A 26,535-nucleotide genomic window follows, 5' to 3' on the forward strand; every position below is an offset into this window, starting at 1 on the left:
AAAAAGCTTCATGAATAATCGACTTTAAAAAGTAAGAGCGCCCTCTGCTGTCTTGTCTGTTTCCACGATTATGACAATAAAAGGGGGAGGGGTGAACAAGACGGGATGTGAAATCAGAGAAGTGTAACATGTACTGGGAGGAATCTCTTCGCAGTCTGCACAAATTTACGCTTAGGTTATAAAAGATACCAACTGTATTTTTGTTCACGTTTCCTGTTCTTTGCACATGAAATTATAGCTGCCGAAAGTATTGAAAGGGAGAGCGAGCTGTTGCTCGCTAGGTCGTCGTAGGTTCGATGCGATTTAGGAATGATGCCTAGTTACACAGAATTCCTCTCCCCTGAACCATTTATACACCTGCGATAAAGCACCTAACTTCTTCGGGTATGCACCGAGCATGGGTTTAAAAAAAGGAAAAAAAGAAGGGATTCTGGTTTCTTCTGTGTGGTGAAATGAACGTCGGCTTAGTGGTGTTAAGAGATCACTTTGGAAGAATATTAAAAGAATGACATTACTTAAAAAGATAGGGCCTGGAGAAAAGAGGGGAAATGTGAAGAATATGAAAGAAGGAAACGAGAATAAATATTTTACAGGCAGTCCGTCCTGTACGGATGACGCTTGCCAATTTAGCATGCATGGCAGGGGCGGATCCAGGAATTCTGTAAAGGGGGGGGGGGGGGCGTGACTAATATTTCTGGTGCCACTTCCGGGTTTGATTTCATTTTTTTTCTTTTTATTTCTTTTGTTTTTAACAAAAAAAAATGAAGGGGGGCGTGTGCCGGTTGCGCCCCCTCTGGATCCGCCACTGCATGGCAATGATTTACTTTGCGGAAGTTGCGCAGATTTTTTTTTCTTGTTCACTACGACCTACAAAAATAGTTCCTAGAAAGAAAGAGAGAGAGAAAAAAAAACCGCTTGATAGGGAAGGCGAAAACATACAAAAACTTAAAAGACACAAAGGGACTGAATAGAAGATACTGATAGTGATGAAAAAATAAGATAAAAGAGTGAGAACTCCAATTTCAGTTTCATTATAAGTGAATGTCATAACTCCTGGCAAAAAGGCATGATCATTTGAGACATGTTAGGTAGACCCCTATTGATAAACCAGCGATCTGTTTCATGCTTATACCAATCAATCTAAACGAAGCCTTTAAAGCAGCTAGGAAGCGACTAATCCCTTAATAAGCATTTGTTTTTGCCAAGGAAACTATCAACATCTATTTTACTAAAGTAACAATAATGACAAATCTCGAAAGACGAAGCCTACGCAAAACATATTGAAAGAAGAAAAGAGACGCTGTCCAGTATGCTGCTGTGAATCTGATAAATCGATGTTCTTCCCTTCTTCCTTTAAAAGGAAAATGTATCTCATTATTTCTGGTCGATCTTTAGCAGTGTAGGAAACAAACAATTCCACTTAAACCTTGAGAGAACATTTTGGTCCGCTGCAGTTCGCCAACACCGGCCGCTTTTCCTTCACACATCCATAATCATGAAGCGTGCATCATTGGAATGGATTCAGAAAACTCCAAACAAAAGTAACAAAAGAAAAAAAGACGAACAGGGAAGCAAACAAATCACATGAAACAAGCTGCATGGTGCCAACTGTACTGTAGGAAGCCCATATACTGTAAATTATGGTCAATCATGATCTCAGAATTAACAGGCCATTCACAGAACTAGCTCGGTGCAGTGCCCCCTGATTGTAGAGAGCAGACCTCAATTTTCGTCACGGGTCGATATCCGCCCGCCGTATATTTACACGGTGGCCTCGATCCCAGAATAATCGGAATCTTATGGAATTGCGGCGAACGCGCCCCCCAGCGGCCAGTTCGGCCGAAGTGCAACAGAGCATGTCGCGATGACGCATGGTGCTGCCAACTTTTGACTGGGCCGCTAGTATAAAAACCCTGGATCGTCATGAGCCATGCCGATTTCTTCGGAGTAAAGCTTGCGTACTGGTGGTACACACCGCTGCTGGTGGAAAGCCCTCCTGCTATCGTCTGTAGATAGACCACTACCGAACTAAGAACTTCGAACACTTGAAAGTTTGTCGAGATGGCGTCTTTGGTAAATCGCTTGATGTGCGGCATCCGACTCGCTCCATCGGTTTGGAAGGGCATCTCACCCAAACGGCTCGGATTGGCTGAAGTGAAGGTCTGATTTACACTTTGCATGTTTCTCTAGCTCATTTTTCTCCTATTTTCTGTCTTCCTCTCGTACACTTGGTATCCTCCCTAAAAGTGTTTCAACGACCCGAACCTAATCGGCTAATTCAGCTTTGGGGCATACAACTTTTACTGTTTGCTTTTTGTTGTTGTTGAATTGTTGCATTGTCTTTCAATAACCTGATGGGTGCTGCATGATTCATATCGGCCTATACAATACTATAGCAAGTATGAATATGCCCAATTTATTTATTTTTTTTTTTAACAAGGCTCTTTAGTCTTTCAAGAAAGCTTTCTGTTTTATTGGTATTTTGAAATTTAAACACCATGAATTATATAAAAAGATGTGACACTTGCCTAAAAGCAAGGTAAACTACCGGTATATAAAACATAGACCTAGCCTATATATCATAAAACAGGTTTTACAATACTATAGCAAGTATGAATATGCCCAACTTTATTTTTTTTTTTAACAAGGCTCTTTAGTCTTTCAAGAAAGCTTTCTGTTTTATTGGTATTTTGAAATTTAAACACCATGAATTATATCAAAAGATGTGACACTTGCATAATAGTAGGGTAAACTATATAAAACATAGGCCTATATAAAATTATCATAAAACCAGTTTTGTATGCAATCTTCTCCTCCCCTTTGTTCGGATAGACCAGGCTCCTTCAGTTCCGTAAATTATGGCAGATTGATTGATTCCTGCAGGAATTTCATATATGCTATAGAACACTCAATTACCATTCATCTGGAAAGGAAAATGTAACTGGACTGAATGTAAATTTCATGTTTAATTGTTCATATCTGCTATGGATGCCTATGTTTCAGTCATGGCCATTCAATGACAAAGCCAGTATTCAGCATAGAATTATGGAGCTCCAAGTAGCATCCAGTTAATGGTTCTATGTAAGAGTGTACTTACTAGCTTCGATTCTTAAAAAAAAAAAAATTGCCAGTGTCTGCAGGATATCTTACCAACTGAAACTGATCAGTAGTCAGGTGTCCACTTTCAATTACTTGGAATTGTATTGATACATTTAAAAGATTTAAAGTCTTTCTAAAGTGAACTTCATGTCACATTTGATATTGTGTAGTGGAATGTAGGTTGAAAAGGAATGTTCTTCATTAAGGTCAGAGTTTGCAATTGAATTTCTTTGTTATACACTTAGTCTTAAGTGTTATCCTGTGGATGATATGTACTAATATATGAAGAGGCATGGGTAGGCCCTACTACTTGTGTATAGAAGTAGATTACACATTCAAAAATTTGTGGTTGCCTGGTTACAAAATCCTGTAGTTTTAAAAACACAACCAACATATCCTAAATGTTGAAAATACAAGAGGGGGAGAGAGAGAGAGGTATAGGTTCCTATATCCAATTTGCTGTTCTTTGTTCATGAAGGATGTAATGGCATGTGCTCATTATTATTATTATCAGAAATAGTTAGAAAAGTATTCCTCCATGAGTGTAGGCCCTACTGTGCAGCTCTATGTTTATCATTGTATCAAGTTATGTCATACAATCATTTTATCATTAGGTAAAAGTCTATGAAAGTCTGTAAAAGTCTACATATATGGAGACATATACTCATAGCTAGTCAGTTGAGATAAAAACTGGACATAATGAGATATCAATGTTCTGTTTCAGAAATAACCTTGTTGTGGAATGAGATAATCAGACATGGGAGTTTTATCATTTTTTTTTTTTTTTGGTCATGTAAGTGGTGAGCTTAGCTTGCACGCTATTGGAAGTACTGAATGCCACAGAGAAATTATTAAAAGAAATTGGGTCCTTTGGTGACATAACTAAGTATTATAATGGGACATTGTAAGCTTGCTGAAATGTCCAAACCAGTTGCTTTGCAGCCAGTTACTATGTGATTACATCCAGAAGTTAAGGAAGTTCAATTTTTTATCCCATGTTTGGATTTCTGTTTGTGTTACATTCTGAACTATTAATAAATTAGCACACTTTGCAAACCTTGATTCACACTTCCAAGTCTTAAGGGATTGAGATTGACTGCATGTCAAAATAGTATTCAAACAGTAGCAGGGAAAAAATTAGCACATCAAGTTTATTGGTTAACAGGTATGCAAATATACAATAACCACGACTAGATCATGTACAAGTAATTTCAAAATTATTCTTTATACCTCATGAAGTTAAGACGTATTATACGCTTTTTACTATTCATGGTGTGATTATATTTGATGCGAGGCTTTTTGGAGCTTTAGCATGTAGGCCTACCAGTTTGTTTTATAAGGAAAATTGTTCCATTTTCTAGTGAAATAATGTGCAATGAAATAAATCTTTAAAGGTTCATTAAAAACAGACATAAGACTATTTACTTATTGTATCTTTAAGTATTGTCATACAACAGAGATATCAATTATATAACCACATACATTACAAGTATGATATGTGAAATACATGAGGTAATGATATCCCCATGTTGTAGCTCCTACATTGATTTGCAAAACAAAAATAAAATTGTAGAAATCATGTTTGTATTGATAATGTAGCAAGTATACCCCTTTCCCTAAAAGGGAATCACTGCTAAGTTATTGCAACACAGCAATAACTGGATGGAGATCCAAATTAGTTTTTCTTGTCAATTTCATTTTAACTGAAAAAGAAGAGAAGAGTGTCATCATGATGATCTCTGTATAAGCCAGGGGGAGACATGTACAGCAATAGCACCATCACCTAAACTAATTTGACAAATATGTTGTTGTTGTTGTCTGTTTCATATCTGTGTTCCTTCCCCAAGAACGTGAACACAAATAAACCATTTAAATGACATGCAAACTATTATGACCAGTTGCAATATTTTGCAAGAATACATAATTGAAAATGAAAAATGTCATAATTTCCCTATTTCATGTGAAATAATGAAAAAATGTATGGCAGTATGATATCAGAAGTGTCAAAAACCTGAGTTGAGTTCATTAATTCATGGCAAAAATTGACCAAAGTGCTTTGTTTGCTGGCTCTGTAGCAAGAATTTAGCTCTTTGAGATTATATGAATTGTTACATCCAGTTTTCTCTTCTTCTTCTTCTTCCTTTTGTTAGTTTTCAAACAGAAAATTTGATATAAAAAGACCAAAATGCAAGTCATGACTTGCTCCATTTGGGGAGAAAATAAGTTTGTGAGGGATCTTTACAAAATGTAAGCATTTATCACAGATACTATAATACCAATAAGAATAACATTTTCAATATGGAATATGACCTGAATTACAGTAGAATTATTAGTTTTATAAGATCATAGGAAATCAAACATCAGTAAAGACAGCAATATTCTCTTCTTGCTATTCTTTAGTCTGACAACTCTCAGAGCAAATATTTTTGAAAACAGGCCTTAACAGAGTGAGATATTAGTAATCTGCCTCAAAAAAAAAACCACAGTATTTTTTAGTGCATATTGCAGCTGCTGCAGTAGTAGCCAGGTGACAACCAGTCAGTTGTGACCATTAAAGAGGAATGGAGCCCAAGTATACATTGAGATTGAATGCTATAAATGCTGAAATATTAGCATAACATATCAGCAAAGTTTGAGGAAAATCTGATAATCTAATCAAAAGTTGTTAGCTCTTTTGTTTCAGCTTAGCTATCACTGGATGAGAAGGCTACTAGTTTGTGACATCACATAACAATTTAGAGAAAGTACATATAGAGAGTGCCCCAAAATGTAATTTTTGTATGAAAAATGTACGTGTTTAACTTGTTACCGATATATGTGACCGGCGACAACGGTTTCAGGCAAAAGTCGGGAATTTTGAAAATTCATTTTTTCACTGAATCACATTGCCCATTTCCTAAGCTTTGCATTGATATGAAACACTTGTATTCTTCGGCAACATAAGTGGGCATAGAAAGAGAAATAAAATGCACTTTTTAAGTTGTTAGCCTCACAAAATTGCGAGAAAACAGGCTTTGAAGATTCACCTCTTTCTCAAAGACTATGTCTGAGCGCGATGCGAGGGGAGAATCACCCATCCGTACGATGGTGCCGATCGATGTTAAGCTCCGCCTCTAGCAACCACATCGCCTTCTGATTGGCTCACTGAGAGAGTCAAATTTCCCGGGCACCTTCCTCGGAGCTCATCGTATGGAGCCGAAAAACAATGCGTTTCGCTCAGGTGTGTTTACAGTACGTCTTTCAAGATGGTGAATACGATAATTGCACGTACAGCTGTATGGTGTACATGTACATGTGTATTTGGTGCACGCATTACGCAATGGCATCCACACGCCATGACCGCGTGCATGTAACAGGAGCGGTGGCGAATCCACACATTTCCAAATCGCGTTTTCATTGTGGTTGATTTGTCTATACCATTGGCGACCCTTTTGAAGGCAAAAAATTGCTTGTGCTGGCAAGGGTCACGCTTGCTGTTTGTGTTGCTTTCACAAGACACGCATATGTTGCTTTGTTCGGTGATGCTAATTAAATTAAAACAAACAAACTCGACTTGTTAGTTTAGTGCGATCTTGACGTGTAGTATTTGAATATAATTAGTCACATGTGACCGCTCCTTTCCTCTCATCTACCTTCATGCTGTCATAATTTCTACTACATGTTCAAGTAGACAAGTTTGAGAATATCTAGTTTTCTTTTCACACGGTTATGTCAGGCTACATGATTTTTGTTTCACTTCCGTTGTCGAACATTGCGGTAGAATAGTTTGGATAGAAAGCCAAACGAAGAGCACGCACTACAGAGCGAGCGTATATAAACCACTATAGCAAGAACAATGGAGCATGTAATCGTGCACGCGTGGACAAAGCATTCCCCAAACACTGCAACTGGTGTCTCGAAAGCCGAACTATGTAAATGTATGCGACGCACCAGCCAATCGCATGCGAGACCCCGCGCCGTAGCAACGCTGGGGATATTGGCGCGGAGTTCGAAAGAAGCTCGAAACTGACGAGTGCGATCCAACATAGGGTGCTTGAAATTCCATTTTCGATAGGAAAACCTTAGTCTTATGCTATGAAATTTAATGGAGATGTAGAAAACATATCAAAGATTCGATTTCTGCAAAAAACCTAAATCGACAAAAATAATGGTCAAAATCTTTGTACCCCGCCTAGGAGGGAATTTGCTCTTGCGACTTTTGCCTGAAACCGTTGTCGCGGGTCACATATGTTAAAGGTCAAATGGTTTCCCCTGGTTTCTTAAAGCAGTTAATCAAGTTAAGTGTCCTTTCATTATGCTAGAAAGGTGAAAATAATATGTTGGAATTTCCTGTATATTTTTTTGATAAATATCATTAGTCTTCTAATCCAGTGATGGTGCACAAAAACTTTTAAAGTTCATAACTTTTGATTATGTTATCTGATTTTTTTTTCAAACTTCACTGATATGTTCTAGTAATATTGCTGCATTCCCTGACAGTGTATGTATTTGGGGTTCATTCTCATTGCCATACAGGTGCCATGGTAACTGCAATAGTTCAGTTCAGTTCAGTTCAAAAGTTTGAAACCTCCAGATATATATTATGTACTTGTTTTCCAGTCAACCCATACCAGCATTGGTACAGACTTATAAATGATCTTGGAGAACATTTGAAGAGTTTGTTCAAAAAACCAATAAGTCCATTTTTGAAGATTTTGATGTACGGTCTCTGTCTTAAAGTACAAAATAATACCTTCTAAATATATTTTTCACTACATATAAAGGTACATTTTTGAAGTTATGGTCAAAAGAAGCAAAATTTTTCTTATTATTTTCTTTATTTTTCTTGACCTTTAATCGCTAATATCTCCATTTGGCAAATATGGACTTATCAGTTTTTGCGAACAAACTCTTCATTTGTTTGTTTTGTACCTTCTATAGTGCCCATAGACATGTGGCGCATACCGCAGCAAGTTTTACAAATACACTCTGCCACTTACACTGACAGTTACACTGATGCTTTCTGACTAGCAGTATATATATAATGTAAAATAATGCCTCTGGCAGGGGTTTCATGCAGATTCCCATGAATTTATAGAATAAACCTTTTTTTTGCTAATGTTTATTGTTTGTTGTTGATTCTTGCACACTTCAATCAATGATAAGTGTCCTCATGACAACCCCAGGATTTGAATGACCTCTGCTTGTTGCCTGCCTAACATAGGACTCTACATCTAGTGTACAAAGAGAAAGTCTACACTAGTAGTCGTAGAAACAGTGGTGAACGAATCAAGTGTATAGGGCCTATATGACAAAAAGTTGGTTACATGTATTTGAAAAAAAAAAGAAGATGGTTTATTTGCTCTTATGCCACACTTCATTGAAACCATGTTCTTACCTGTTCTTAGAAATACCTCATGCAGATTACAACAATATAGTTCTTGGTACAGTTGGTCTAACTGCAGGAGCTAAACAGTTCTTTAACTCCAATGGCTTTATGCCAGTAAACCCTTGTTTCTGTGTTAAGTTGTGTCCTTCTTGTTGTCATTGTCACAACTCTTTTCATGCTTTCCTTTGTTTTTTGGAGGTCCTTTTTTTACCACCATGTTTAGTCATCAATGTGCTAGGCATTAATCAACAAATTTAATAAGCCTTTTCAGTCATTCTAATATTGCAGACAATTTTCTCAGTAATGAAATTTAGTGCATACATCATAACAATTAAGGTGCAAAGTGTATGAGTGCGATACTGGCAAACAGAATTAACAAAACATCTATAACTGTGAGTAATATTCAAAATTCATCTTTCACGTATTGTGGCACCAAAACGCCATAACCTCCCCCTGCACTTTCCTCAAGGCTGCATCACGGCGGTAAATGAAAACAAAAGAAGAGGCGGTGAAAGAAAGAGGCTTAGTGATTCTCCGGTGTGAAGGTCAAAAGCAGAGCCTGTCATTGTCCGTACATGATTAAACAAGAATAAAGCGGGCCACAAGTTTAAGGACACTCTGTCAGACGCTGGAGGAGATATTCTGCTCACCCTAAAACTCTTTTGTAGCTAAATTTCAAACATCAGCCCAGAGTCGCATTATCCGACGACATGCGATTGTTCCATAAGTTTGCCCCAGGCGATACCCCAAGAGACCTATGTGAGGACATTAGGGAAGAAATGTTCCTTATTTTTGTATTGATACCTCTAGACAGCGTAAAAGGCTGGGCTTATTGGTGTGTTCTGCTCCACTATTTTCCCTTTGATCTATATGCAGCTACGATGGTGATTGGTATATGTTTTCTAAGGAAAAAAAAAACATTGTGCGGCCTTCAGCGTGAGTTATTGTGAATAGATGAATGCATTGCTGATTATTGTTTGTTTGTTTGCCTACTTCTTTTTATTATTCCAACAAATGAACAGTTTTTATTTCTCTCAAACAGTTTGATGCGAAGGTGGAGGTTATTGCCTCCCAATATGTGCCATTTGAATAGTTGCTTGCTTGTCAAGTCACGTTTCAGAACTGCTAAAACGGAAAGGGAAAAAATAATAAAATATGCCTGCTGGCAAACCTGGGAGATCTTTTCATTCTCTGAGTGTGGTAGAAATAACTGTGTTACCCATGCTCAACACTCTGTGGTTAATGTACTTTATGACATACATGACCCTACTATCAACAGCCTGACTGACTAGCATGTTTTAGCCTGAAAGATGATCTGGTATTTCTTTTTTTCTGTCCATTTTTTTCTGTTTACATTTGTAGACAGTTTCAAGTACTTGTTCTACCTTTTAACACATTGAGGATTCTTGCCATGTCACTTAATTTACATTCACTTAAGAAAGCAGGTTTGATGTTTCACTCATATTTGAGGGTAAATAAGGTAATGTAATTATCAGTGGCGGATCCAGAGGGGGGGCGCAACCGGCGCACGCCCCCCCTTTATTTTTCGTAAAAAACAAAAGAAATAAAAAGAAAAACAATGAAATAAAACCCGGAAGTGGCACCAGAAATATTAGTCACACCCCCTCTTTAGAGAATTCCTGGATCCGCCCCTGATTATGATATGAACCAGGAAAAGAAATAGAAATGTATACATGTCCTTTTACACCCTAACACACATACACACAGACACACACGCCATCTCAGATATTTCAGGTTCATGGGTTAAGTCAAGGTCTTGATAATTGTGTTCTTTTAGGGCACTTAAGATGTTTGCATTTAATAGCTGTTTTCTAAATATTCTCCTTTTCATGTTTATCTTGATCTTTTTTGTAAGAAAATATGATACAGTGCTGAGCAAAGCTATGAATGGGATGGAGAGAACTGGCTCTAAGGATTTGGAAACTGTCCAAGCAAATAAAATGTTACCCATTTTCAAAAGCTAACATCATATTCAGCTTCAAATGTGGTTCCTGTTCTGACTGAAGTTGTCAAACAGCATGAGAGAATGAAACCGATTTAGAGAAAAGAAGACTGGAAGTTTCTCCTTCATTTGCTATTTCCTGTTGAAGATGAAATGGTGTAATCTTTGAGAGCTGTTTTGTTGTTGTTGTTGTTGTTGTTGTTGTTGTTGTTGTTTTACTTGGTGATATCATTGCGTTTAGGGGAGAGAGAGAGAGAGAGAGAAGGGGAGGAGTATGCAAATTATCTTTCTTTTCTCCTCACAAAATCGCACATATTTTGGGTCCTTCTTGAATTGGATCATCAAACTAACAATTTAATCACATGAACTCACTTTGAATCATCAGATGCATTTCATGCCTGTGATCAATTTTCCATGAACAGGAGGGCCTACTGGTGATCATCTTGTAAAACCCTTGAAGGATATATTCTTTTACTTTCCAGCTGTTTTACACATAAGTCGTGATTTGTGTGTGAGAGCTCTGTGTAAGTTTGTATTATTTTTGACTGCCAAGCATTTGTAGAATAATCTCCAATCCAACAGAGTTTAAAGTGATATCATGTTTGTACATCTCATAGGTCATGACTTTGAATCATCGTAAGTATTCAAGGTGAAAAAATATCTGTCATGTTGTTTGTTTCAATGGATCTTGCAATGTATATATCTTTACCTTGTTAGGTGTTATTTGAAGATCGCTAGTTGTAACTCATTAGAAGAAAGGAATTAATAAGTAAATGAATGAAAATGAAGCTAGTGTGGTATAAGAAGGCATCAAATTAGAATGTTTTTTCCTCTTTTTTTTTTTGTTCCAGACACCCATTCAAATATCTTCCGTCCGACTTCAAGGAACCTCCTCCAAACTGTTCGAGACTCCATCATCAGACTCCAAGCCCATCAGCCGCTTCCCTATCCCAGAGAGGGAGACCCTGCCCAGGGACATCAAGAGGTTCATGGAAGACGTTGAAAAACAGGTAACTCTCAAGAAAGAGAGCAAAATAAGAAGAAAAAAAATCCTTCATCGGCCGTCAAATTAACCAAAATCCATTAGCCCTCTGGCCACACAAAAAAATGCCAACAGAAACCTGTGACTCGTAAACATGTTTTTATTTTCTTTTGAAGAAAAGGAGCTTAAAACTAAAAAACAACCTACATTCTTTTACTCCTATATAATGCATAAGTCCTCTTAAAGAATTAATCCAAAATTGAACATATGATGTGTTTTCATTTTTTTTTTTAACAGGAACTATATTTCTGCACTTTCAGTGAATGATACAATCGATATTTCACAACATTTTACAACGTAAAGTTCACTAACTTGCAGAAAGAAATGAATGTAATGAGGAATGATAAACTATAACTCAAAATAAAATTATATAAGTATACTTAACTTGATCTTGCAGTATGAAGGATCATAAGGTATTGATAAGAATAGCTGTAGAAAGTGCAGATGGCCACCATATTGAAGAAAATGCCCAGGAGACTCCTCCTTTACAGGGGACTAAATCCCAAATATACCTGTGAATTGAGTAACTGTACATAGCAATATCAGTAGAACACGTTATCAAAGGTTGAGGAAAAGTGGACAATCTGTTGAAAAGCTATGAATCTTCAGTTTAAATGCTACCATTGCTAGATGAGATGACTACTACAGTTTGTAATGTCAGTATGGACAATATAATAATTATAATAATAATAGTAATAATAATAATAATAATAGGAAGAAGAAGAAATATAGTAATAATGATGATGATGATAATAATAATGACAATAACAATGATAATAATAATGATAACAACAATAATAGTAATAATAGTAATAATAATCATAATAATAACAATAACAACGATAGTAGTAGTAGTAGTAGTAATAATAATAATAATAGTAATAACAAGAACAAGAACAAGAAAAACATTTATAATGCACCATATCTGTCATACCAGGTACTCTCGAGGCATGAGAGCCTGCGTAAGGCAAAGCATGCTGTATCATATGAAGAAAATCTTAATAGAATTCCACTTTTTTTTTAGATGAAAAGTACAGGTTACCTCATTTTGTTACTGACATACATGGTTGTTAAGAGTAATGTCATTCCCCTTGCTCTCTGATAGAGGTGAAAAGTTGAGTGTTCTTTCATGCATGATGCTAGAAGAGTGAATGTATGTTGAAAGAAGATGAAACTAGGTGTGCATCTTCATTGGGTGCTATTCGTTATTCCGAAGGTTTGTTATTCCGAAGGTTCGTTAATCCGAAACACACAAATTCCCTATACCTAGAGGTTCGCTAATCCGAAAATGAAAAAGGTTTCGTTAATCCGAACATTTGTGGTGTTGTTCCGAAGGTTCGTTATTCTGGAGGTTCGTTAATCCGAAAATGAAACTAGGAATAACGAACCTTCAGAATAACAAATCTTCGGACTAAAAAGCCTTCAGAATAACGAACCTTCGGAATAACGAACTGTAACCTCTTCATTACACCTTGCTTTGATCACAAGCTATTAAGTACACATTTTTCAATCATACTATTACACATGCATTACTTCCTTTACCTGTTAACCTTGAAGTGATTTTTACAGAAAGGGTAAGAAAATAAAGTGGAAGGTGATTATAGCATTGAGCCTGTACTTCTAGATATTCTTTCCTGGCTCCATGCACTCCAGTAGGCGTATATTATCTCTCATGACTTTATCTTCAAGGGTGGTAGTAAAACCAGTGATCTCAGTTTAATATTTTTATCCATGCAATGTGCATGATTGAGACATGTATTGTGTAGTAATTCCAATCAATGCCATGTCCTTTTATGAAATTTGTGGGAAAAAAAAAATCTACAGAAGAGCATGACTATGAGTGCATAGGTAGGAGAGAGAACATCAGTAATGTTGGGATGAGTTTGAGCACTCATCTCTCTCTTACCCTCTCTTTGTGCACCCTGGATGAGAAGAGAGGGTATCATATTTGATATTTCAAGTTTCTACCAGATGGGTTGCTGGTCGTTTGTTACAAGGGGCACAACGCATCCCTCATCTTGCTACCCCTCTTCTTACTTGGGCTGGGGAGGAAAAGTTGTCAACAGTTCAGTATCAATCTATCAAACCTCTGGCCACGGGCGGAGGGTGAAGAGATCACCTAACTCCCTTCTTTCCTGGGTATCTTGTTTTGGTAACCTCCGCCTGCCTTTCCCCCCTCTTGTAAATGGAGAACCAACCAAGGAGCTCACTTTCCACAAGAGCAGTTGGGACCTGGACGACGACGAGGAGGATGGTTGGATGGAGAGAGATGGAGAGAGAAGCGAGAGAGAATCTTGGCCAGAGACTGCTTGTTTGTAATTTTCAGCCGAAAATTACTGGCATTCCAGAAATAGCTGCAAAAGTCCTCCTGCAAGTAGGCACAGAGTTGGGAGATGCTGTGGGGTGTTTCCTCCCATGTAAGGATGGTGTATATTTACAACTTCTGTCATCATCCTGTGTATGAAGCACCAATGGTCAAGGGCAGGCATTACCAGCAGAGCACTAGGCTAACACCCAGACCCCGGGGTCTCTCATGTGCACCCCTCCCCCTTGTGATCTGGAGGGAGTTCCTATCATGTTATGGCAGCTCCAAGGCCCCAGGCAGAAGTCACATGGCCTTGGTATTTGTCAGGGGCTTACAAGATTTGTTTGTTTATTCCTGACAGAGAAGGCACATGGCTTTTGATAAGCATACACAACTTGAATGGCTTTGTGAAGGGTTTTACCAGAAGTTTATCAGGCACGGGAACTTGGATTATCATTAATGGTGTTCAGCACTTGTCGGAACTTTTTAAAAAGCTGATGGAAGCACTTTAGAAGTCTTTGTGAAAAAAACGTTAAACAGTCCTTCAATATTTCAAATAATGCCAGAAATATGCTGGAAGTTTTTGCAAGTTTTCACAGGAGAACACTCAATTGCAGAGAGTGCAGTAGATTAATATGTCATTGTTCATTAAATACAAAGTTTTGTACAAATTACACATGGGCACAAGGAGACATAGGCACACACAAACACACACACACACACACACACACACACACACACACACACACAAACATATACCCCAATTTAATGCATGTTCAAATAAAAAAAAAAAAGTTTCTTCAGCTGTGACTTGTGTGCAGGGTTCAAGAATCTGTTGTGAATGTCAGAAAGGGTCTGCCTCACAGACTATTCCTGCAACTGACAACGTTCATATCAGCTCCTGTGCAACTCTACAGCTTTGTAGATGCTCTCCTCATCCCATTCCTCCTGATCCACAACAGTTATATTTGTGCCATAATTTAAGCCCACGGCCATGCCCTTGGCTACTGGAAACAGATTTCAGACTTGACCTCCGGTGCAAGCACAATAAAAATCTGTTGACGTCATTCAGACTAACTGGCTCAATCCCTGCTCTTTCATGCTCACCCTCACCCTCCCCCTCCCCCGCATCCACCTCGATCTGCCAGCTCTGATTGTTGAGAACTTATCTTTTATCAATGAGTTTGGGTCCTTACCTTCTCGAATGGGTAATATACAAGTTCTTTTCATGTTAAAAGTACAAGATTATTCATTATTCACACATTGTTCTTGTAAGAAAATTGCACTTAAAGCCGCTTCCAGGGAACTGTATTGTTCATTTCCTTTTCAACTCTAACTGTGATCATTTGAATCAGGCAATGTGTGAAATAATTATGAAGATAGAGCTGATTATCAAGATGACAAGTTTGCTTGCATTAAGGATACATACAGTTGAACCTCTCTTATCCGGCCTCCCTTTATCCGGATCTCTCTATTATACGGACGCAATCTCGCCGTGATTTTTTTTTTTAATAATTACAGGAGGAAAGGGGGATTCCCAACTCCTTGAGAACTCCTACACAAAGAACATACACACATGAATTACATATTACTTCCAACATGATTAACATACATTACATCAAATTTCCTTCCAAATTGCTTACCTTCAGACATTTTAACATCCCCAAACATCCCCAAATGTAACAATGAAAAGGTTGCAGTATACACATTACTACGTACTACAATGGGCTACATCAGTACATGTGTATGTATATGTACATGTATAAAGCATTGAGTCTCCCGTATCCGGCCAAATCCCTTATCCGGATGAGCCCCGGTCCCGACTTGTCCGGATACGAGAGGTTCAACTGTACTTCTCTAGTATAGCATGTCATATAACATTGACAATGCAGTGCACAAAGACACAAACAATTGGCAAAAAAAAAAGATGACCACCTGAACTGTTGTTTGGTATTATTCTTCTTTTTAAAGCATACAGGAGCAGAGAATACAGCAATTTTGTTAGCTGTAAAAATGACAAGCTATTGTCATGTTGATGTTGTATTTTGTTTGTTTTGCATTAAAACATCTAACATATGCAGTTGGCTATCTACAAAAAAAAAGGCATTTATCAGTAGTTTTTTTTTTTTTTTTTGGTGGGTGTTTTTTTTTCCCGAGACCACTCATGCCTTCACTTATGCTATCACTCATTCTGCAGTTTCATCAATGGGCAAGTTATATCGAAATTTCCCTTCAAATGCGTCATAGGCACAACAACTGTATATTATGATGTCACAAATCATAACTGCCAGGATTAACACTGGGAAATTAAGGTTGGTAAAAGTGGTAATTTAGAATATTCTGTTGTAGACCGTGAAAATGTCAAGTCTTCTATATCAACATTTCTCTTCAAATGCGTCATAGGCACAGCTGTATATGATGTCACAAATCATAACTGCCAGGATCAACACTGGGAAATTAAGGTTGGTAAAAGTGGTAATTTTGAATATTCTGTTGTAGACTGTGAAAATGCCAAGTCTTCTATATTAACATTTCTCTTCAAATGCGTCATAGGCACAACTGTATATGATGTCACAAATCATAACTGCCAGGATTAACACTGGGAAATTAGGTGGGTAAAGTGGTAATTTTGAATGTTCTGTTATAGACTATGAAAATGTCAAGTCTTCTAAATGGACATGAATGGATGTTTGTCATTCAAGCAAGGATCAGGGTGTATTAGGAAAATGAAAAAAATAGTCATTCAAAAAAATGCTCTTTCAGATTTTTGAAATGTCACATCTATTTTGGTGCTTAGTTTTCTGATGGGAATTATGACTGGCTTGTGAATTACAAGTGGATCAGGTAAACAAGTGTGCGGGGCTTTACTGTTAAAGCATTAAATCCCACGCAGGATTCCCGCCTAACGAGTCGGGAATAGTGCAGGGGTTGTTGTGCAATGGCTCATTCAGCGTCGGAAACAGATACAAGGCCATCATCTCATCTTGCGTGGAGTAAGAAGCCAACACATGAGATACCAGTCAATATAACTTAATATTTCCCTCGAGGTCATTATGACACCGGTTCATCATACAAACAATCGTTCGACCAGACTGACATGCCCTCCTAGATTGTTTGTCTGTGAAATGTGTAGCCACAAATGTCCCCTTTCCAAAGGAGTAGCTAGCATAATATGCACAACTGAAGTAAGTAAATATTCTCACTATTTGAGATCTACTTACTTAATCCTTCAAACAATGGACAGAAAGTTTTACAAGTTTCCCCTAAGTTTACCAATTGTTGTCCCGTTTGTAAATAGGGGATTATGTAACTAAGGATTTTGCAGCTAATTGCTTTTTCTCTCAAATCTTATAAGATGAGGCAATTTTACAAACCATAATCCCCCAACCACAACTGAAATTTTTGAACAGGATGTGCCTTCTGTGCACAGTGAGAAAGCGTCTATTGATTTCACTGTGATCAAAACATGGGTCAAATCAGCCATATTTACTGAGGGAGTCAGCATGTCATACTTTCCTGCTGTCCCCTGCATTCATACCCCCCTGCATTCATACCCCCATTTCATTCTCTTCCTTTGTGCTCTAGCTACTGATTAGCTACCGAATGCACACAGGTTGAATTACATGCTGGAAATGTCATGGAGAGTGTGAAATATTCTTTTGAGTAATGCAGTTTCCAAGGCAACAGACAAAAGCGTGAAATTTGTCCGATGCATTGCAGGCCAACTCTTGTCTAAAGAAGATATGGAACTACACGTAATGCAGGTCTTGTCAAATGTAGGTCAAGTGGTTTACCACCAGTTTATTGTGAGGAGTTATCATCTGGAGACGCAATCTCAAAGTAACCATGCCAAGTTAATCTTCCCATGCACGTGGTCTCACACTTCCTTCATGTCTTTTGTTGTGCCGATGGGGGCAGTGGAACTATGTGCACCTAGTCGCGACCCCTGCACCACCAGACATATATCCATCCGCTTCTCGGCCCCCTGGGTGCGAAGCTGTGCTCCCTCCCTGTCATCCAGCCCCGGATGCGGGGTGCGCTTCCGCCCAGGCATCCCCGCTATTTTGATGAGCTTGTTTGCAGCTTCGTACATGTGGATCTGATGAGGGCTGTAAGTGTGTCAATCATGTGGATGTACCATCTTTTGGGTCAATGTCACCTGAGCAGCTCAGTGAGAAAGTGATACGGATCTCCCTCATGAAACACGATAGTCAACATGCACCAGCCATGGCAGCAACATTGTACATGAAATATGATGAGGCAGATAACATGACTCATATTGAAGAGTCACTTAAAAGTTCTCTCCTGTAAAAAAAGAGGCAGAATGATCAGACAAGCCAAATCTTCGGTCATCCGTCTGTATAGTGCTGCATCTTCCTTCCTTTTGATGGATGTAATCAATTGTATTAGGTTGAGAAGGAAAAAGCAACATCATTTCTGATATGATCTGGATGTTAAATGTGAGCAGTGGTCTGTTGATAAACATGATACTGACTCAACATAGACTTTGTACAGCATTAGTGCCACTTTAGTTTTCAATCTGTGATATAGCCTGCGTGTGTGTGTGCATGTGTGCACGTGCAAATGTTTGTTTGTAGGAAAGAAATTGATTGGAGCAGATCTAACTTTGCAATCCACTGCAACATATTTTTACCTAACCTTAGAATACATGTCAGTGGCAGGTTTTATGGCAAAGAAGATCCATAAAGATCTATCTGTGCCCAAAATTCTTTGGCAAAGAATTCCCTGATGTCTCGACCAGCTTGGGCATGGTACTTGACTGACACCTACAACTCACGCGTAGTGCCGCCCACTCGAATTCCTTGACTTATACCCCATTTTTTTACTCTATGTATACTGAGGAATAGTCTGTTTCTTAATCTACCTTTAACCATTTCAGAACAGTTATGTGCATAAGGGAGACAAAACTTGACTGATTGAAGGTGGTCTGGTCTATAGTGTTTTCTTTCCTCTTTTTTTTCACTTATGGGATTTGGTTAGAGGGACTTTGAGTTGTTTATGACTCAGAAAAATCATATAGTTTTCAGTTTGTTTGTTATTTTTTACCAGATTTCATAGTTAATTTTGCATTTGTTTTCTCATAACATAGTTCTATTTCCCCACAGTACTCTGTAGAGCAGTTTAAAAAAGATTTAGGAAAATATATTGACAATCATACCCTATTCAAGTAAACATACGTATCTACCACTGATTTATGGGCCCCGACAGAAACATTAAGGAAATATTTTAGAATGAAATAGTGTTCCGGTAAAAGTGGACTAGTGACCCAATTCTTGAAACAGGTCTGATAATGGTCGACAGCAACTAAAATTTGCTGGATCTTTGAGGTACTACACTTGTAGTTCATATTTAATTGTTGCGTTTGTGTAGGGTATAGGATAATGGGGTGATACTTTCACGTATTTTGAAATGAGAGAGCTGTGAAGATATTTACTATACTAAAATTATTGTATTACAAAAATTTTACCTGCAGGTAGAGAAAAAAGGAGAGAGTGATAGATAGGGAGAGATAGAGAGAACGAGAAACCAATGCTACATTTAGAATTAGTCATGATTATGTCGAATTATCAGAATTTCTTTCATAAAATCATTGCTTAATAATTCATGATGCAAATTTTCAGAAATTCAGTTGAATCATGTTTGCACATATTTTGTTGTTCAGGAAAAAAAAAGTCCTTTCCTTACCAAATTCCCATGTCATCTTAAAAGTCGACTCAATGTATGATTTAGGCAATGTTTATATCACCCTGGATGATTGCCACATGCATGTGAGTGTGTGTGTGTGAGTGCAGTAGATGCTTGGAGGAGGGGGAGAGGGTTGGGGTGGGGATAGAAATGAGGGAAGGGGTAGGGGGAGCCTGGCCGCATTTTCAGCAAAATGTGTTAAGTGGGGAGTGGGTGATATTATTCCTTTGAAATGATCTGACCCGAGGAAAGGAATTTATCAGGTCAGGGATAAAAGAACTGATTCGATGGAATTGATTCCAATTATCCCATTAAGTCTGGAATGGTATGAGGTGGCGGTACCCCAGATCACAATCATCTGAACGATGTAGAATCCAATTTGTCACAATCATTGGTTAACTATTTCGTGGCAAATTACATGATGGCTTTTATATAGGTGTTGGGGCTGCAGTCCAGCGTGTTGAGGTGGTGTTTGGAATGGTAGCTAGGTGACATGGAAGTCATATCATGTATGAACTCCAAGGCCACAAGATTTTACCGTCTGCCAAGGAAGACATTTCTCTGATATCTGGTGATGATGACCCATCCCCTCTGCACTTACCTAAGGAGAAACAGATGATTATTTGACAACACAAGTATGTGTGTATAAATATAAAAGACTTTATTTCATTTATTGATTTTTTTTATAAATTATTTATTTATTTATCTGTTTTTACAGAGGAGGAGTGTTTGGATGAATTACAAATGTATGAAGAAATTTGATACGACTTTAACAAAATGCAAGCCAAATTGCAGAACTATCTGTGATCTCAACTGTGGTGTGAAGTTGCCAGAAACCAAAGCAATGCCATCAAATATGTTGTGTTTAACCTAATATAAGGATAGAACAATTTAGGTGAGATTTTTTTTTTTCATTATAGAAATGGGGAGAGAAAACAGTGCCTACTGTAGGTAAGAGATCAAAGCCTCAATGGCGAGCAGAAATGACAAATATGTTTTATCAGATGAATTGGAGAAATTTATTGGGAATCCAGATGACTTGTGTGAAGTCATATGCCATGGAGATGAACTGGGTCTGATCATTTGATTGACGTCAGTACATTTGTCATATCCACAAAGGAATTTTGAGCATGAGCAGCCTTTTGAAAGTTCAAATGAAAGTGTCAGCGTAAGTGAAAGCATTCACTTTGTGGCATGGCAGTGAGTTATAAAACATGTGAAACTGTTCACCTTCTAAAACTTATTCGAGCCTATGGATGGATCCTCCAAATACAGGTACCTAAGTGCTACTCTGTTTGAGTGTGTGTTGGGGGGGGGGGGATGGTAGTAGTTCAGACTGGTAGTTGGACATTGGTATCTGAAACGTGATTCAAGTTCCTCTGCGATGGCACTTGCTGCCCTCGAATTGGTACATCTCTCATCCATCAGGATTGTTTCACCCAAGTCAAGTGTCATTCTGTTTGCTGATACACATCACTTCTTGGCCCTAAGAAGAGACGTTGGACGTTGAACGTGAAAACGTGACACTATTCTAAACAAATGTTGACTCTTCAAAATTCTTCAAACAGATTCCTCTCTGTGTGAACAGAAGGCAAAGAGAAGAAACACCTGCGGTGTGTTTTCAGATGCACTTGTGTGCCAGATTATAACCTTTGATTCATATTGACATTGATGTCTAAATATTACGTGTGTGATATTTCTTTTTTTCCTCTAAATATTGGACATTGAACGGGGATGCGTGACTCCCCTGTGTTCAGTGCATTTTATTTCTTTCCCATTTTCTTCATAGGGGGTTGAGGTTTTTTTTTTTTTTCTTCTTCTTCTTCTTCTTCTTCTTCTTCTTCTTCATGGGGGAGGGGGGAGAGTTGAGTAGGAAAGGGTGGCTTATAGCGTACATGCCACAAGACATTATGGGGGAGGGGAGGAGTTTTTGGAATGAGGTGGTGAGAGGTAAGTTTGTGGGACACAGAGTGAGGTAGGATCTCCAGCAAGCCAGGGTGGACTACTTCCTAAAAGATGAGCTCAAGGCCAGGTTAGATATCCACTCAAGACCTCTGATGTCTTTTCTTTTTTTGCCTGTGACACAAACAAATAATATATCTTGTCAGCTCTTAACCTTGGAAAATACTGAAACAGTTCTTAACAGTCTGACAGTGTATATTTGCACTGGGACATGATTTATGCATACATACGTGTGAATTTGCACGTGGGCAGCTATAGAGAAGGCCAAAACAGCATCAAACTCTTCATAAAAGGAGGGTTGTTGGAGTTAAAACTTTTTGGTCATCACTGACAATATGTACATCAGCACATCTTTGTTCACAGCATAAAACTATAAACAGTAAAGCTTTGACTTTTTCAAGAAAAATGTGAAGTATTAACAACAAAGGAATCTGTTTCACTGACATCCTCCCAATGTGGCTAATCTTCATTTACATTCATTCATACAAACTTTTAAATATTTTGATGTTGAGTGGTCATGATTGCATTGAGAAAGGAATATTTTATTTGACCTCACAAGTATCTAGCAAGAGAAAAATGATGCTACATTAAATGTGATATTTGTTTCATTGTTCTCAAGTTTCTGTCTGGAGGGTTAATTCAAAGAGAAATGCAGAAACAACATGAAATTTATGAAAGGAAAGGTCAACAATGGCACACAAAGCTCCATCTTTTCTTATACAGTCATGAGGGACAGTGCACGCTGTTCGGATGATAAAAGCAAAATCTTGCAGTGTAACTTTTCTCATGGGTGATTAACATCAAGACTCGACGTAGTAAAGTGTTCTCATAATGAGAGATTTGCGGCATGATGTGGCATAAAAGAAATATAATCGGGATAATTTCACATTACAACTAGAATCGGTGATTTGCAGATTTTTTCCCCCTCCTATCGTGTGAAAATTGGTGGAGTTCATTTCTTTCTATACCTGGTTGACCTCCATCTGTAAGATAACCTCATTTGCAGGGTTCAGAATTGAATCAGGCCTCTACAGCCCTCAAGGCAGCGTGCACTGAAGGATTGTTATTGAGCGACGCTGGCGTTTTTGATCTGAAACTTCCCCGAAGCAGGCAGACAATATCCACAATGTGGCTATTCTTACCAGTGGCCTTGAAATAAATCAATATCTCGAAAAGATTTGTCAGTTTTTGTCCAAGTTTAGGACATGTTGTATGGGAGGATTAGCAAACAAATGCAAGTTGGATGGTTCTGCGGTTCAGAGACTGCTCTAAACATCATGTTTCATCTTGAATTCCTCCACCCTGCACGTCATGTCTCTTCCCTACGTGCGGACTTGATGTGTCAGTACACTGTTGTTTTGGCAATGCATCACATTTCTTTGATCTGAGCATAAACAAGTATTATTGAGATGTCTGAATGGAAGGAGAAAAGATACATCTATCTTCTACTGCTCTGACACGTACTTGCAAGTACATACACACAGACATGGCCACACATACGCACATACACATACGCACAGACACGATAGTCAAGGATGGTACGGGTGCACCAATTTTGCTGTGTTGGAGTTCATCATCCTGCCATGGATATGGAGGGTAGATAGGATATGTTAGCTATCATTTCCAGAAGATCATCGATCTCAATTGCACACCCCCCCCCCCCCAAAAAAAAAAAAAAAAAAAAAATTGTGATGGCCTACACCCTCATTTGGGGCCACCCCATCAGGCCCCTGTAAGCATAAAAGCAGTTTGAATGATTTTTTTGTGTGCTACACAATCATATCCCATTTATCCACAAAGTTGGGCCCAGGAGTGCTCCTGAAGCGCTTCGACCTCATACTCCCCTCCGTCTGTTCATACAGAGAATACCACTTACTGAGACCATGTGAGAAGTGGCCGAGAGGGGCATAACTGTCAAGGTTACCTTCGAGTGACACACTGACATTTGTAAAGATGGATGGATGTACATGTGATGAAACTGATCATCATTGTCACTTCCAAACTGATATTTTATGATGGTTACTGAAGCTAAATGTTGAAACCAAACAATAAGCCTCATCTCATATTCTCCCTATTCATCCTCCTCATCATTCTCCTCTTTTTCCTCACCCTTCTACTCCCCCTTCTCTTCTTCCTCCTGTCTCCCTTACCCCATTTCAAATCCAATTCAAACTTTATTTTTATTTTTTCAACAATACATAAAAAGCAATGAGTGAAATTGGACATGCATAAATTTGAATAACAGTATGCTCATGTTTATGATCAATGCAAGAAGAGACATAAAGTATACAGACACACTGATCTATTTTGCGAAAAGAATGGAAGTGCCCACTCAAAATTCCTTCTCTAATTCCTCTCGGGATAGATCTAAAACTCCACAATCGTAAGTCCCTCCAACAAGATCACAGGAATGCCCTTGTTTTCGTGATTTCGTGCAATGTGACTTGACGCGTTCTTCCTCTCATTTGAGCTGGAAGTCGCAACGAACAATGATGCGACCCAAACAACCATTTTTGAGTCATTGTCAGTAACATCCTGAATCCTCATCCCCTTCCCAGAGAGAAAAGGAGAGACAGAGAGAGAGAGAAAAAAAAAATCAGAGAGAAAGAGATAGGAAGAAAGGGAGAATTGGGAAGAGATTTTAGGTTGAACCTGCTACATTGCACTTCGATGAAACTTTCCAAGAGGAAATTTGTGTCTGGTGTGAGGCTGACTTTGGGGGTAGGGGCTCTCTTCTGGTAGATGCAATATTCCTGGCCTCCATCAGGATAGAAGTGGGTCAGATCTGGGCAGCCTGGGGGGCAATGTTTTGATAACATGTGACAGAGATTGATTTTGAATTTATGGAGACCTTGAGAGAGATGTCAACATCTGCTCTGGGAGAGGAGGGAAAAGAGGGGTGGGAGTCGGGGAGGAGAGAAAGAGAGGGAGAGCTAGCTTTTCTTCAAGGAGCTTTTTTGAATTGTGAACCAAAGCCCACATGACCATCATGAAAATATTCATGAGGTTTAATTGTAGAGACTTTCAAGAAAGTGATTTTGTAGCACTTTGTCTTGTCTAATAATGGTTATTCTTTGTTGTTGTTGTTTTTTTGTGGGGGAATATTTTCTACCATGCATGGTGTAATATTAATCATGCACACCTATGAAAGCCATTTTCATGTCTCAAGATTGCTTCTATCTACAAAATAGAGTAAAACATCGCATAGAGGAAAACGCGAAGCTCATTCATTATCTGACTTCCATTGAAAAATCCTAATGTGTTTCAACAAAGCCCTAGGTCATTTATGTACTTTATAGTCATTTTGACAAACCTAGAACTGATTAATCAATCACACATTTCATTTCAAGAGCTGTGGTGTCATTTGCTGCTTCTGTCGATTGCTGATTTCTCTAGATGATTTTTGTTTGCTATGGATGCCTTCTTTATGAATTGTATGATTAACTTGAAAATATATGCAGCATCAAAACTTCTTTTTAACCAATGGCACTTGTACAAAGACTACTGTAATGAGTACTTTCCACTCATGGCATGGTCTTTGAGAGCAGAGTCCATGTAGTAAACCAAAGTACACATTGAAGAGGTGAAAATAGTTAAAGGACAAGTCTACCTTCAAATACATGTGGATTGGGTGAATGCAGTAATATTAGTAGAACACATCAGTGAAAGTTTAAGGAAAATATGAAGAGAATTTCACAATTTTTTTTGGGGGGGAAAAAGTGCACATTTCCTCAACTTGTCACTGATACATGTTAAAAAGGGTAATATTATTCCCCCTGCCTTCTGAAAGAGGCAAGTCAAGCATTCTTTTATTATGCAGGAAAAGTGAAAATATGTAGGATTTTCTTTACATTTTCTTTATATTGTTCTATATATGTGACATTACAAGCTGTAATAGTCTTCTCATCCAGCAGTGACTGAGAAGAAACTTCAAGAATTCATAACTTTTGAACAGATTGTCCAATTTTCCTCAAACTCTCACTGATGTGTTCTACTAATATTGCTGCACTCACTCAATCCATATGTCTATGAAGGTGAACTTGTCCTTTAACATGTTCATCAAAATGTTGCATAAGATAACAGGAGTACCCTAGCACCTGTTACCTCTATTACGCTATTTAAAAATTACCATACAAATGTGCTGCCTGCTCAGAAAATATCAATGGATAAAAAAAGAAAAATGATGAACTGAATTTTATCCATTCAGACATATAGATATATATCACGGTGTCACAAGGGCATGAAATGGAAATATGTATTAACAGACAGAACATATTTGACATTCCAGTAATATCTTCACATTAGGACATGATTAAACGATACACATATACACACAAAAAAAAGCAGCAGGATATTTGCTATGACCTGTACTCTCTGTTTTATATATTGATACGTGTTATCACATGCCAGCTTGCTATGTAGAATACTAGTATTTGACTTCTGTAGGCACTTCATTTTTTAGTTCAAAATCCTTTGACACTCAAACATTGAAAGAAACCACATTGCCAGTGTTGAAGCTGTGATATACTTGGGCCTGTCAATATGCAATACAGTGCAGAGACTCCAACTCTCCCGTTTTCGACGGGAGATCTCCCGCCGAAAACACATTTTTGCAAAATCTCCCGTTCTCCCATTTGAGATTTGATTTCTCCTGTCCTGGCTCTTTGTCTCCCGTTGGAAAGGATTTCTTACTTATCTCTATCGTGTGTTGAAAAAATAAGCCTTAGATAGCACAAGAGAGCATCTAGAACCCTAGGAACTTCGCGCTTCGCACACATCAAGTTGGAGTCTCCCGTTTGCTAGGGGTTTCAGGCGGGAGAATCTCCAGATCAGAAGGTGCTTTGGGTTGGAGTCTCTGTTCGTGTACTGGCTGTTGTTCTTTTGCATGCTTTTTAAACCTAACATGGAGAGTCAGTAGATTGATGTAGAAATTCTAAAGTGGGTTAGAAATGTGATTCAGTAATATTTTATGGGCTTTGTTATCATGCCCCATTGTAACTGTGATGAATGTGACTTTGCATCGAGATTGACCGTATCTTTTGTGCCGAAATTGGTGCTTTATTACAAATGTCAGCCCCATACCGGGGGTT

At 38.2% G+C, this 26,535-nt stretch overlaps 1 protein-coding gene across 1 annotated transcript in view; it reads left to right on the forward strand.

Moving 5' to 3' along the window:
• Positions 1-1,957: 1,957 nt before the first annotated feature.
• Positions 1,958-26,535, forward strand: part of LOC139741628 (uncharacterized) — a 35,140-nt gene continuing 10,562 nt past the window's right edge. Inside the window, exons 1-2 of the mRNA XM_071652205.1 lie at positions 1,958-2,160; positions 11,282-11,440. Coding sequence (XP_071508306.1) covers positions 2,062-2,160; positions 11,282-11,440 — 258 coding nt within the window. The 5' untranslated portion in view covers positions 1,958-2,061. The remainder of the gene's footprint in view (positions 2,161-11,281; positions 11,441-26,535) is intronic.

Source organism: Diadema antillarum, unplaced genomic scaffold (genome assembly GCF_040938485.1).
Source record: "Diadema antillarum isolate AM-2024a unplaced genomic scaffold, OU_Dant_1.0 seq00000941_RagTag, whole genome shotgun sequence".
In the NCBI taxonomy this organism is placed as follows: domain Eukaryota; kingdom Metazoa; phylum Echinodermata; class Echinoidea; order Diadematoida; family Diadematidae; genus Diadema; species Diadema antillarum.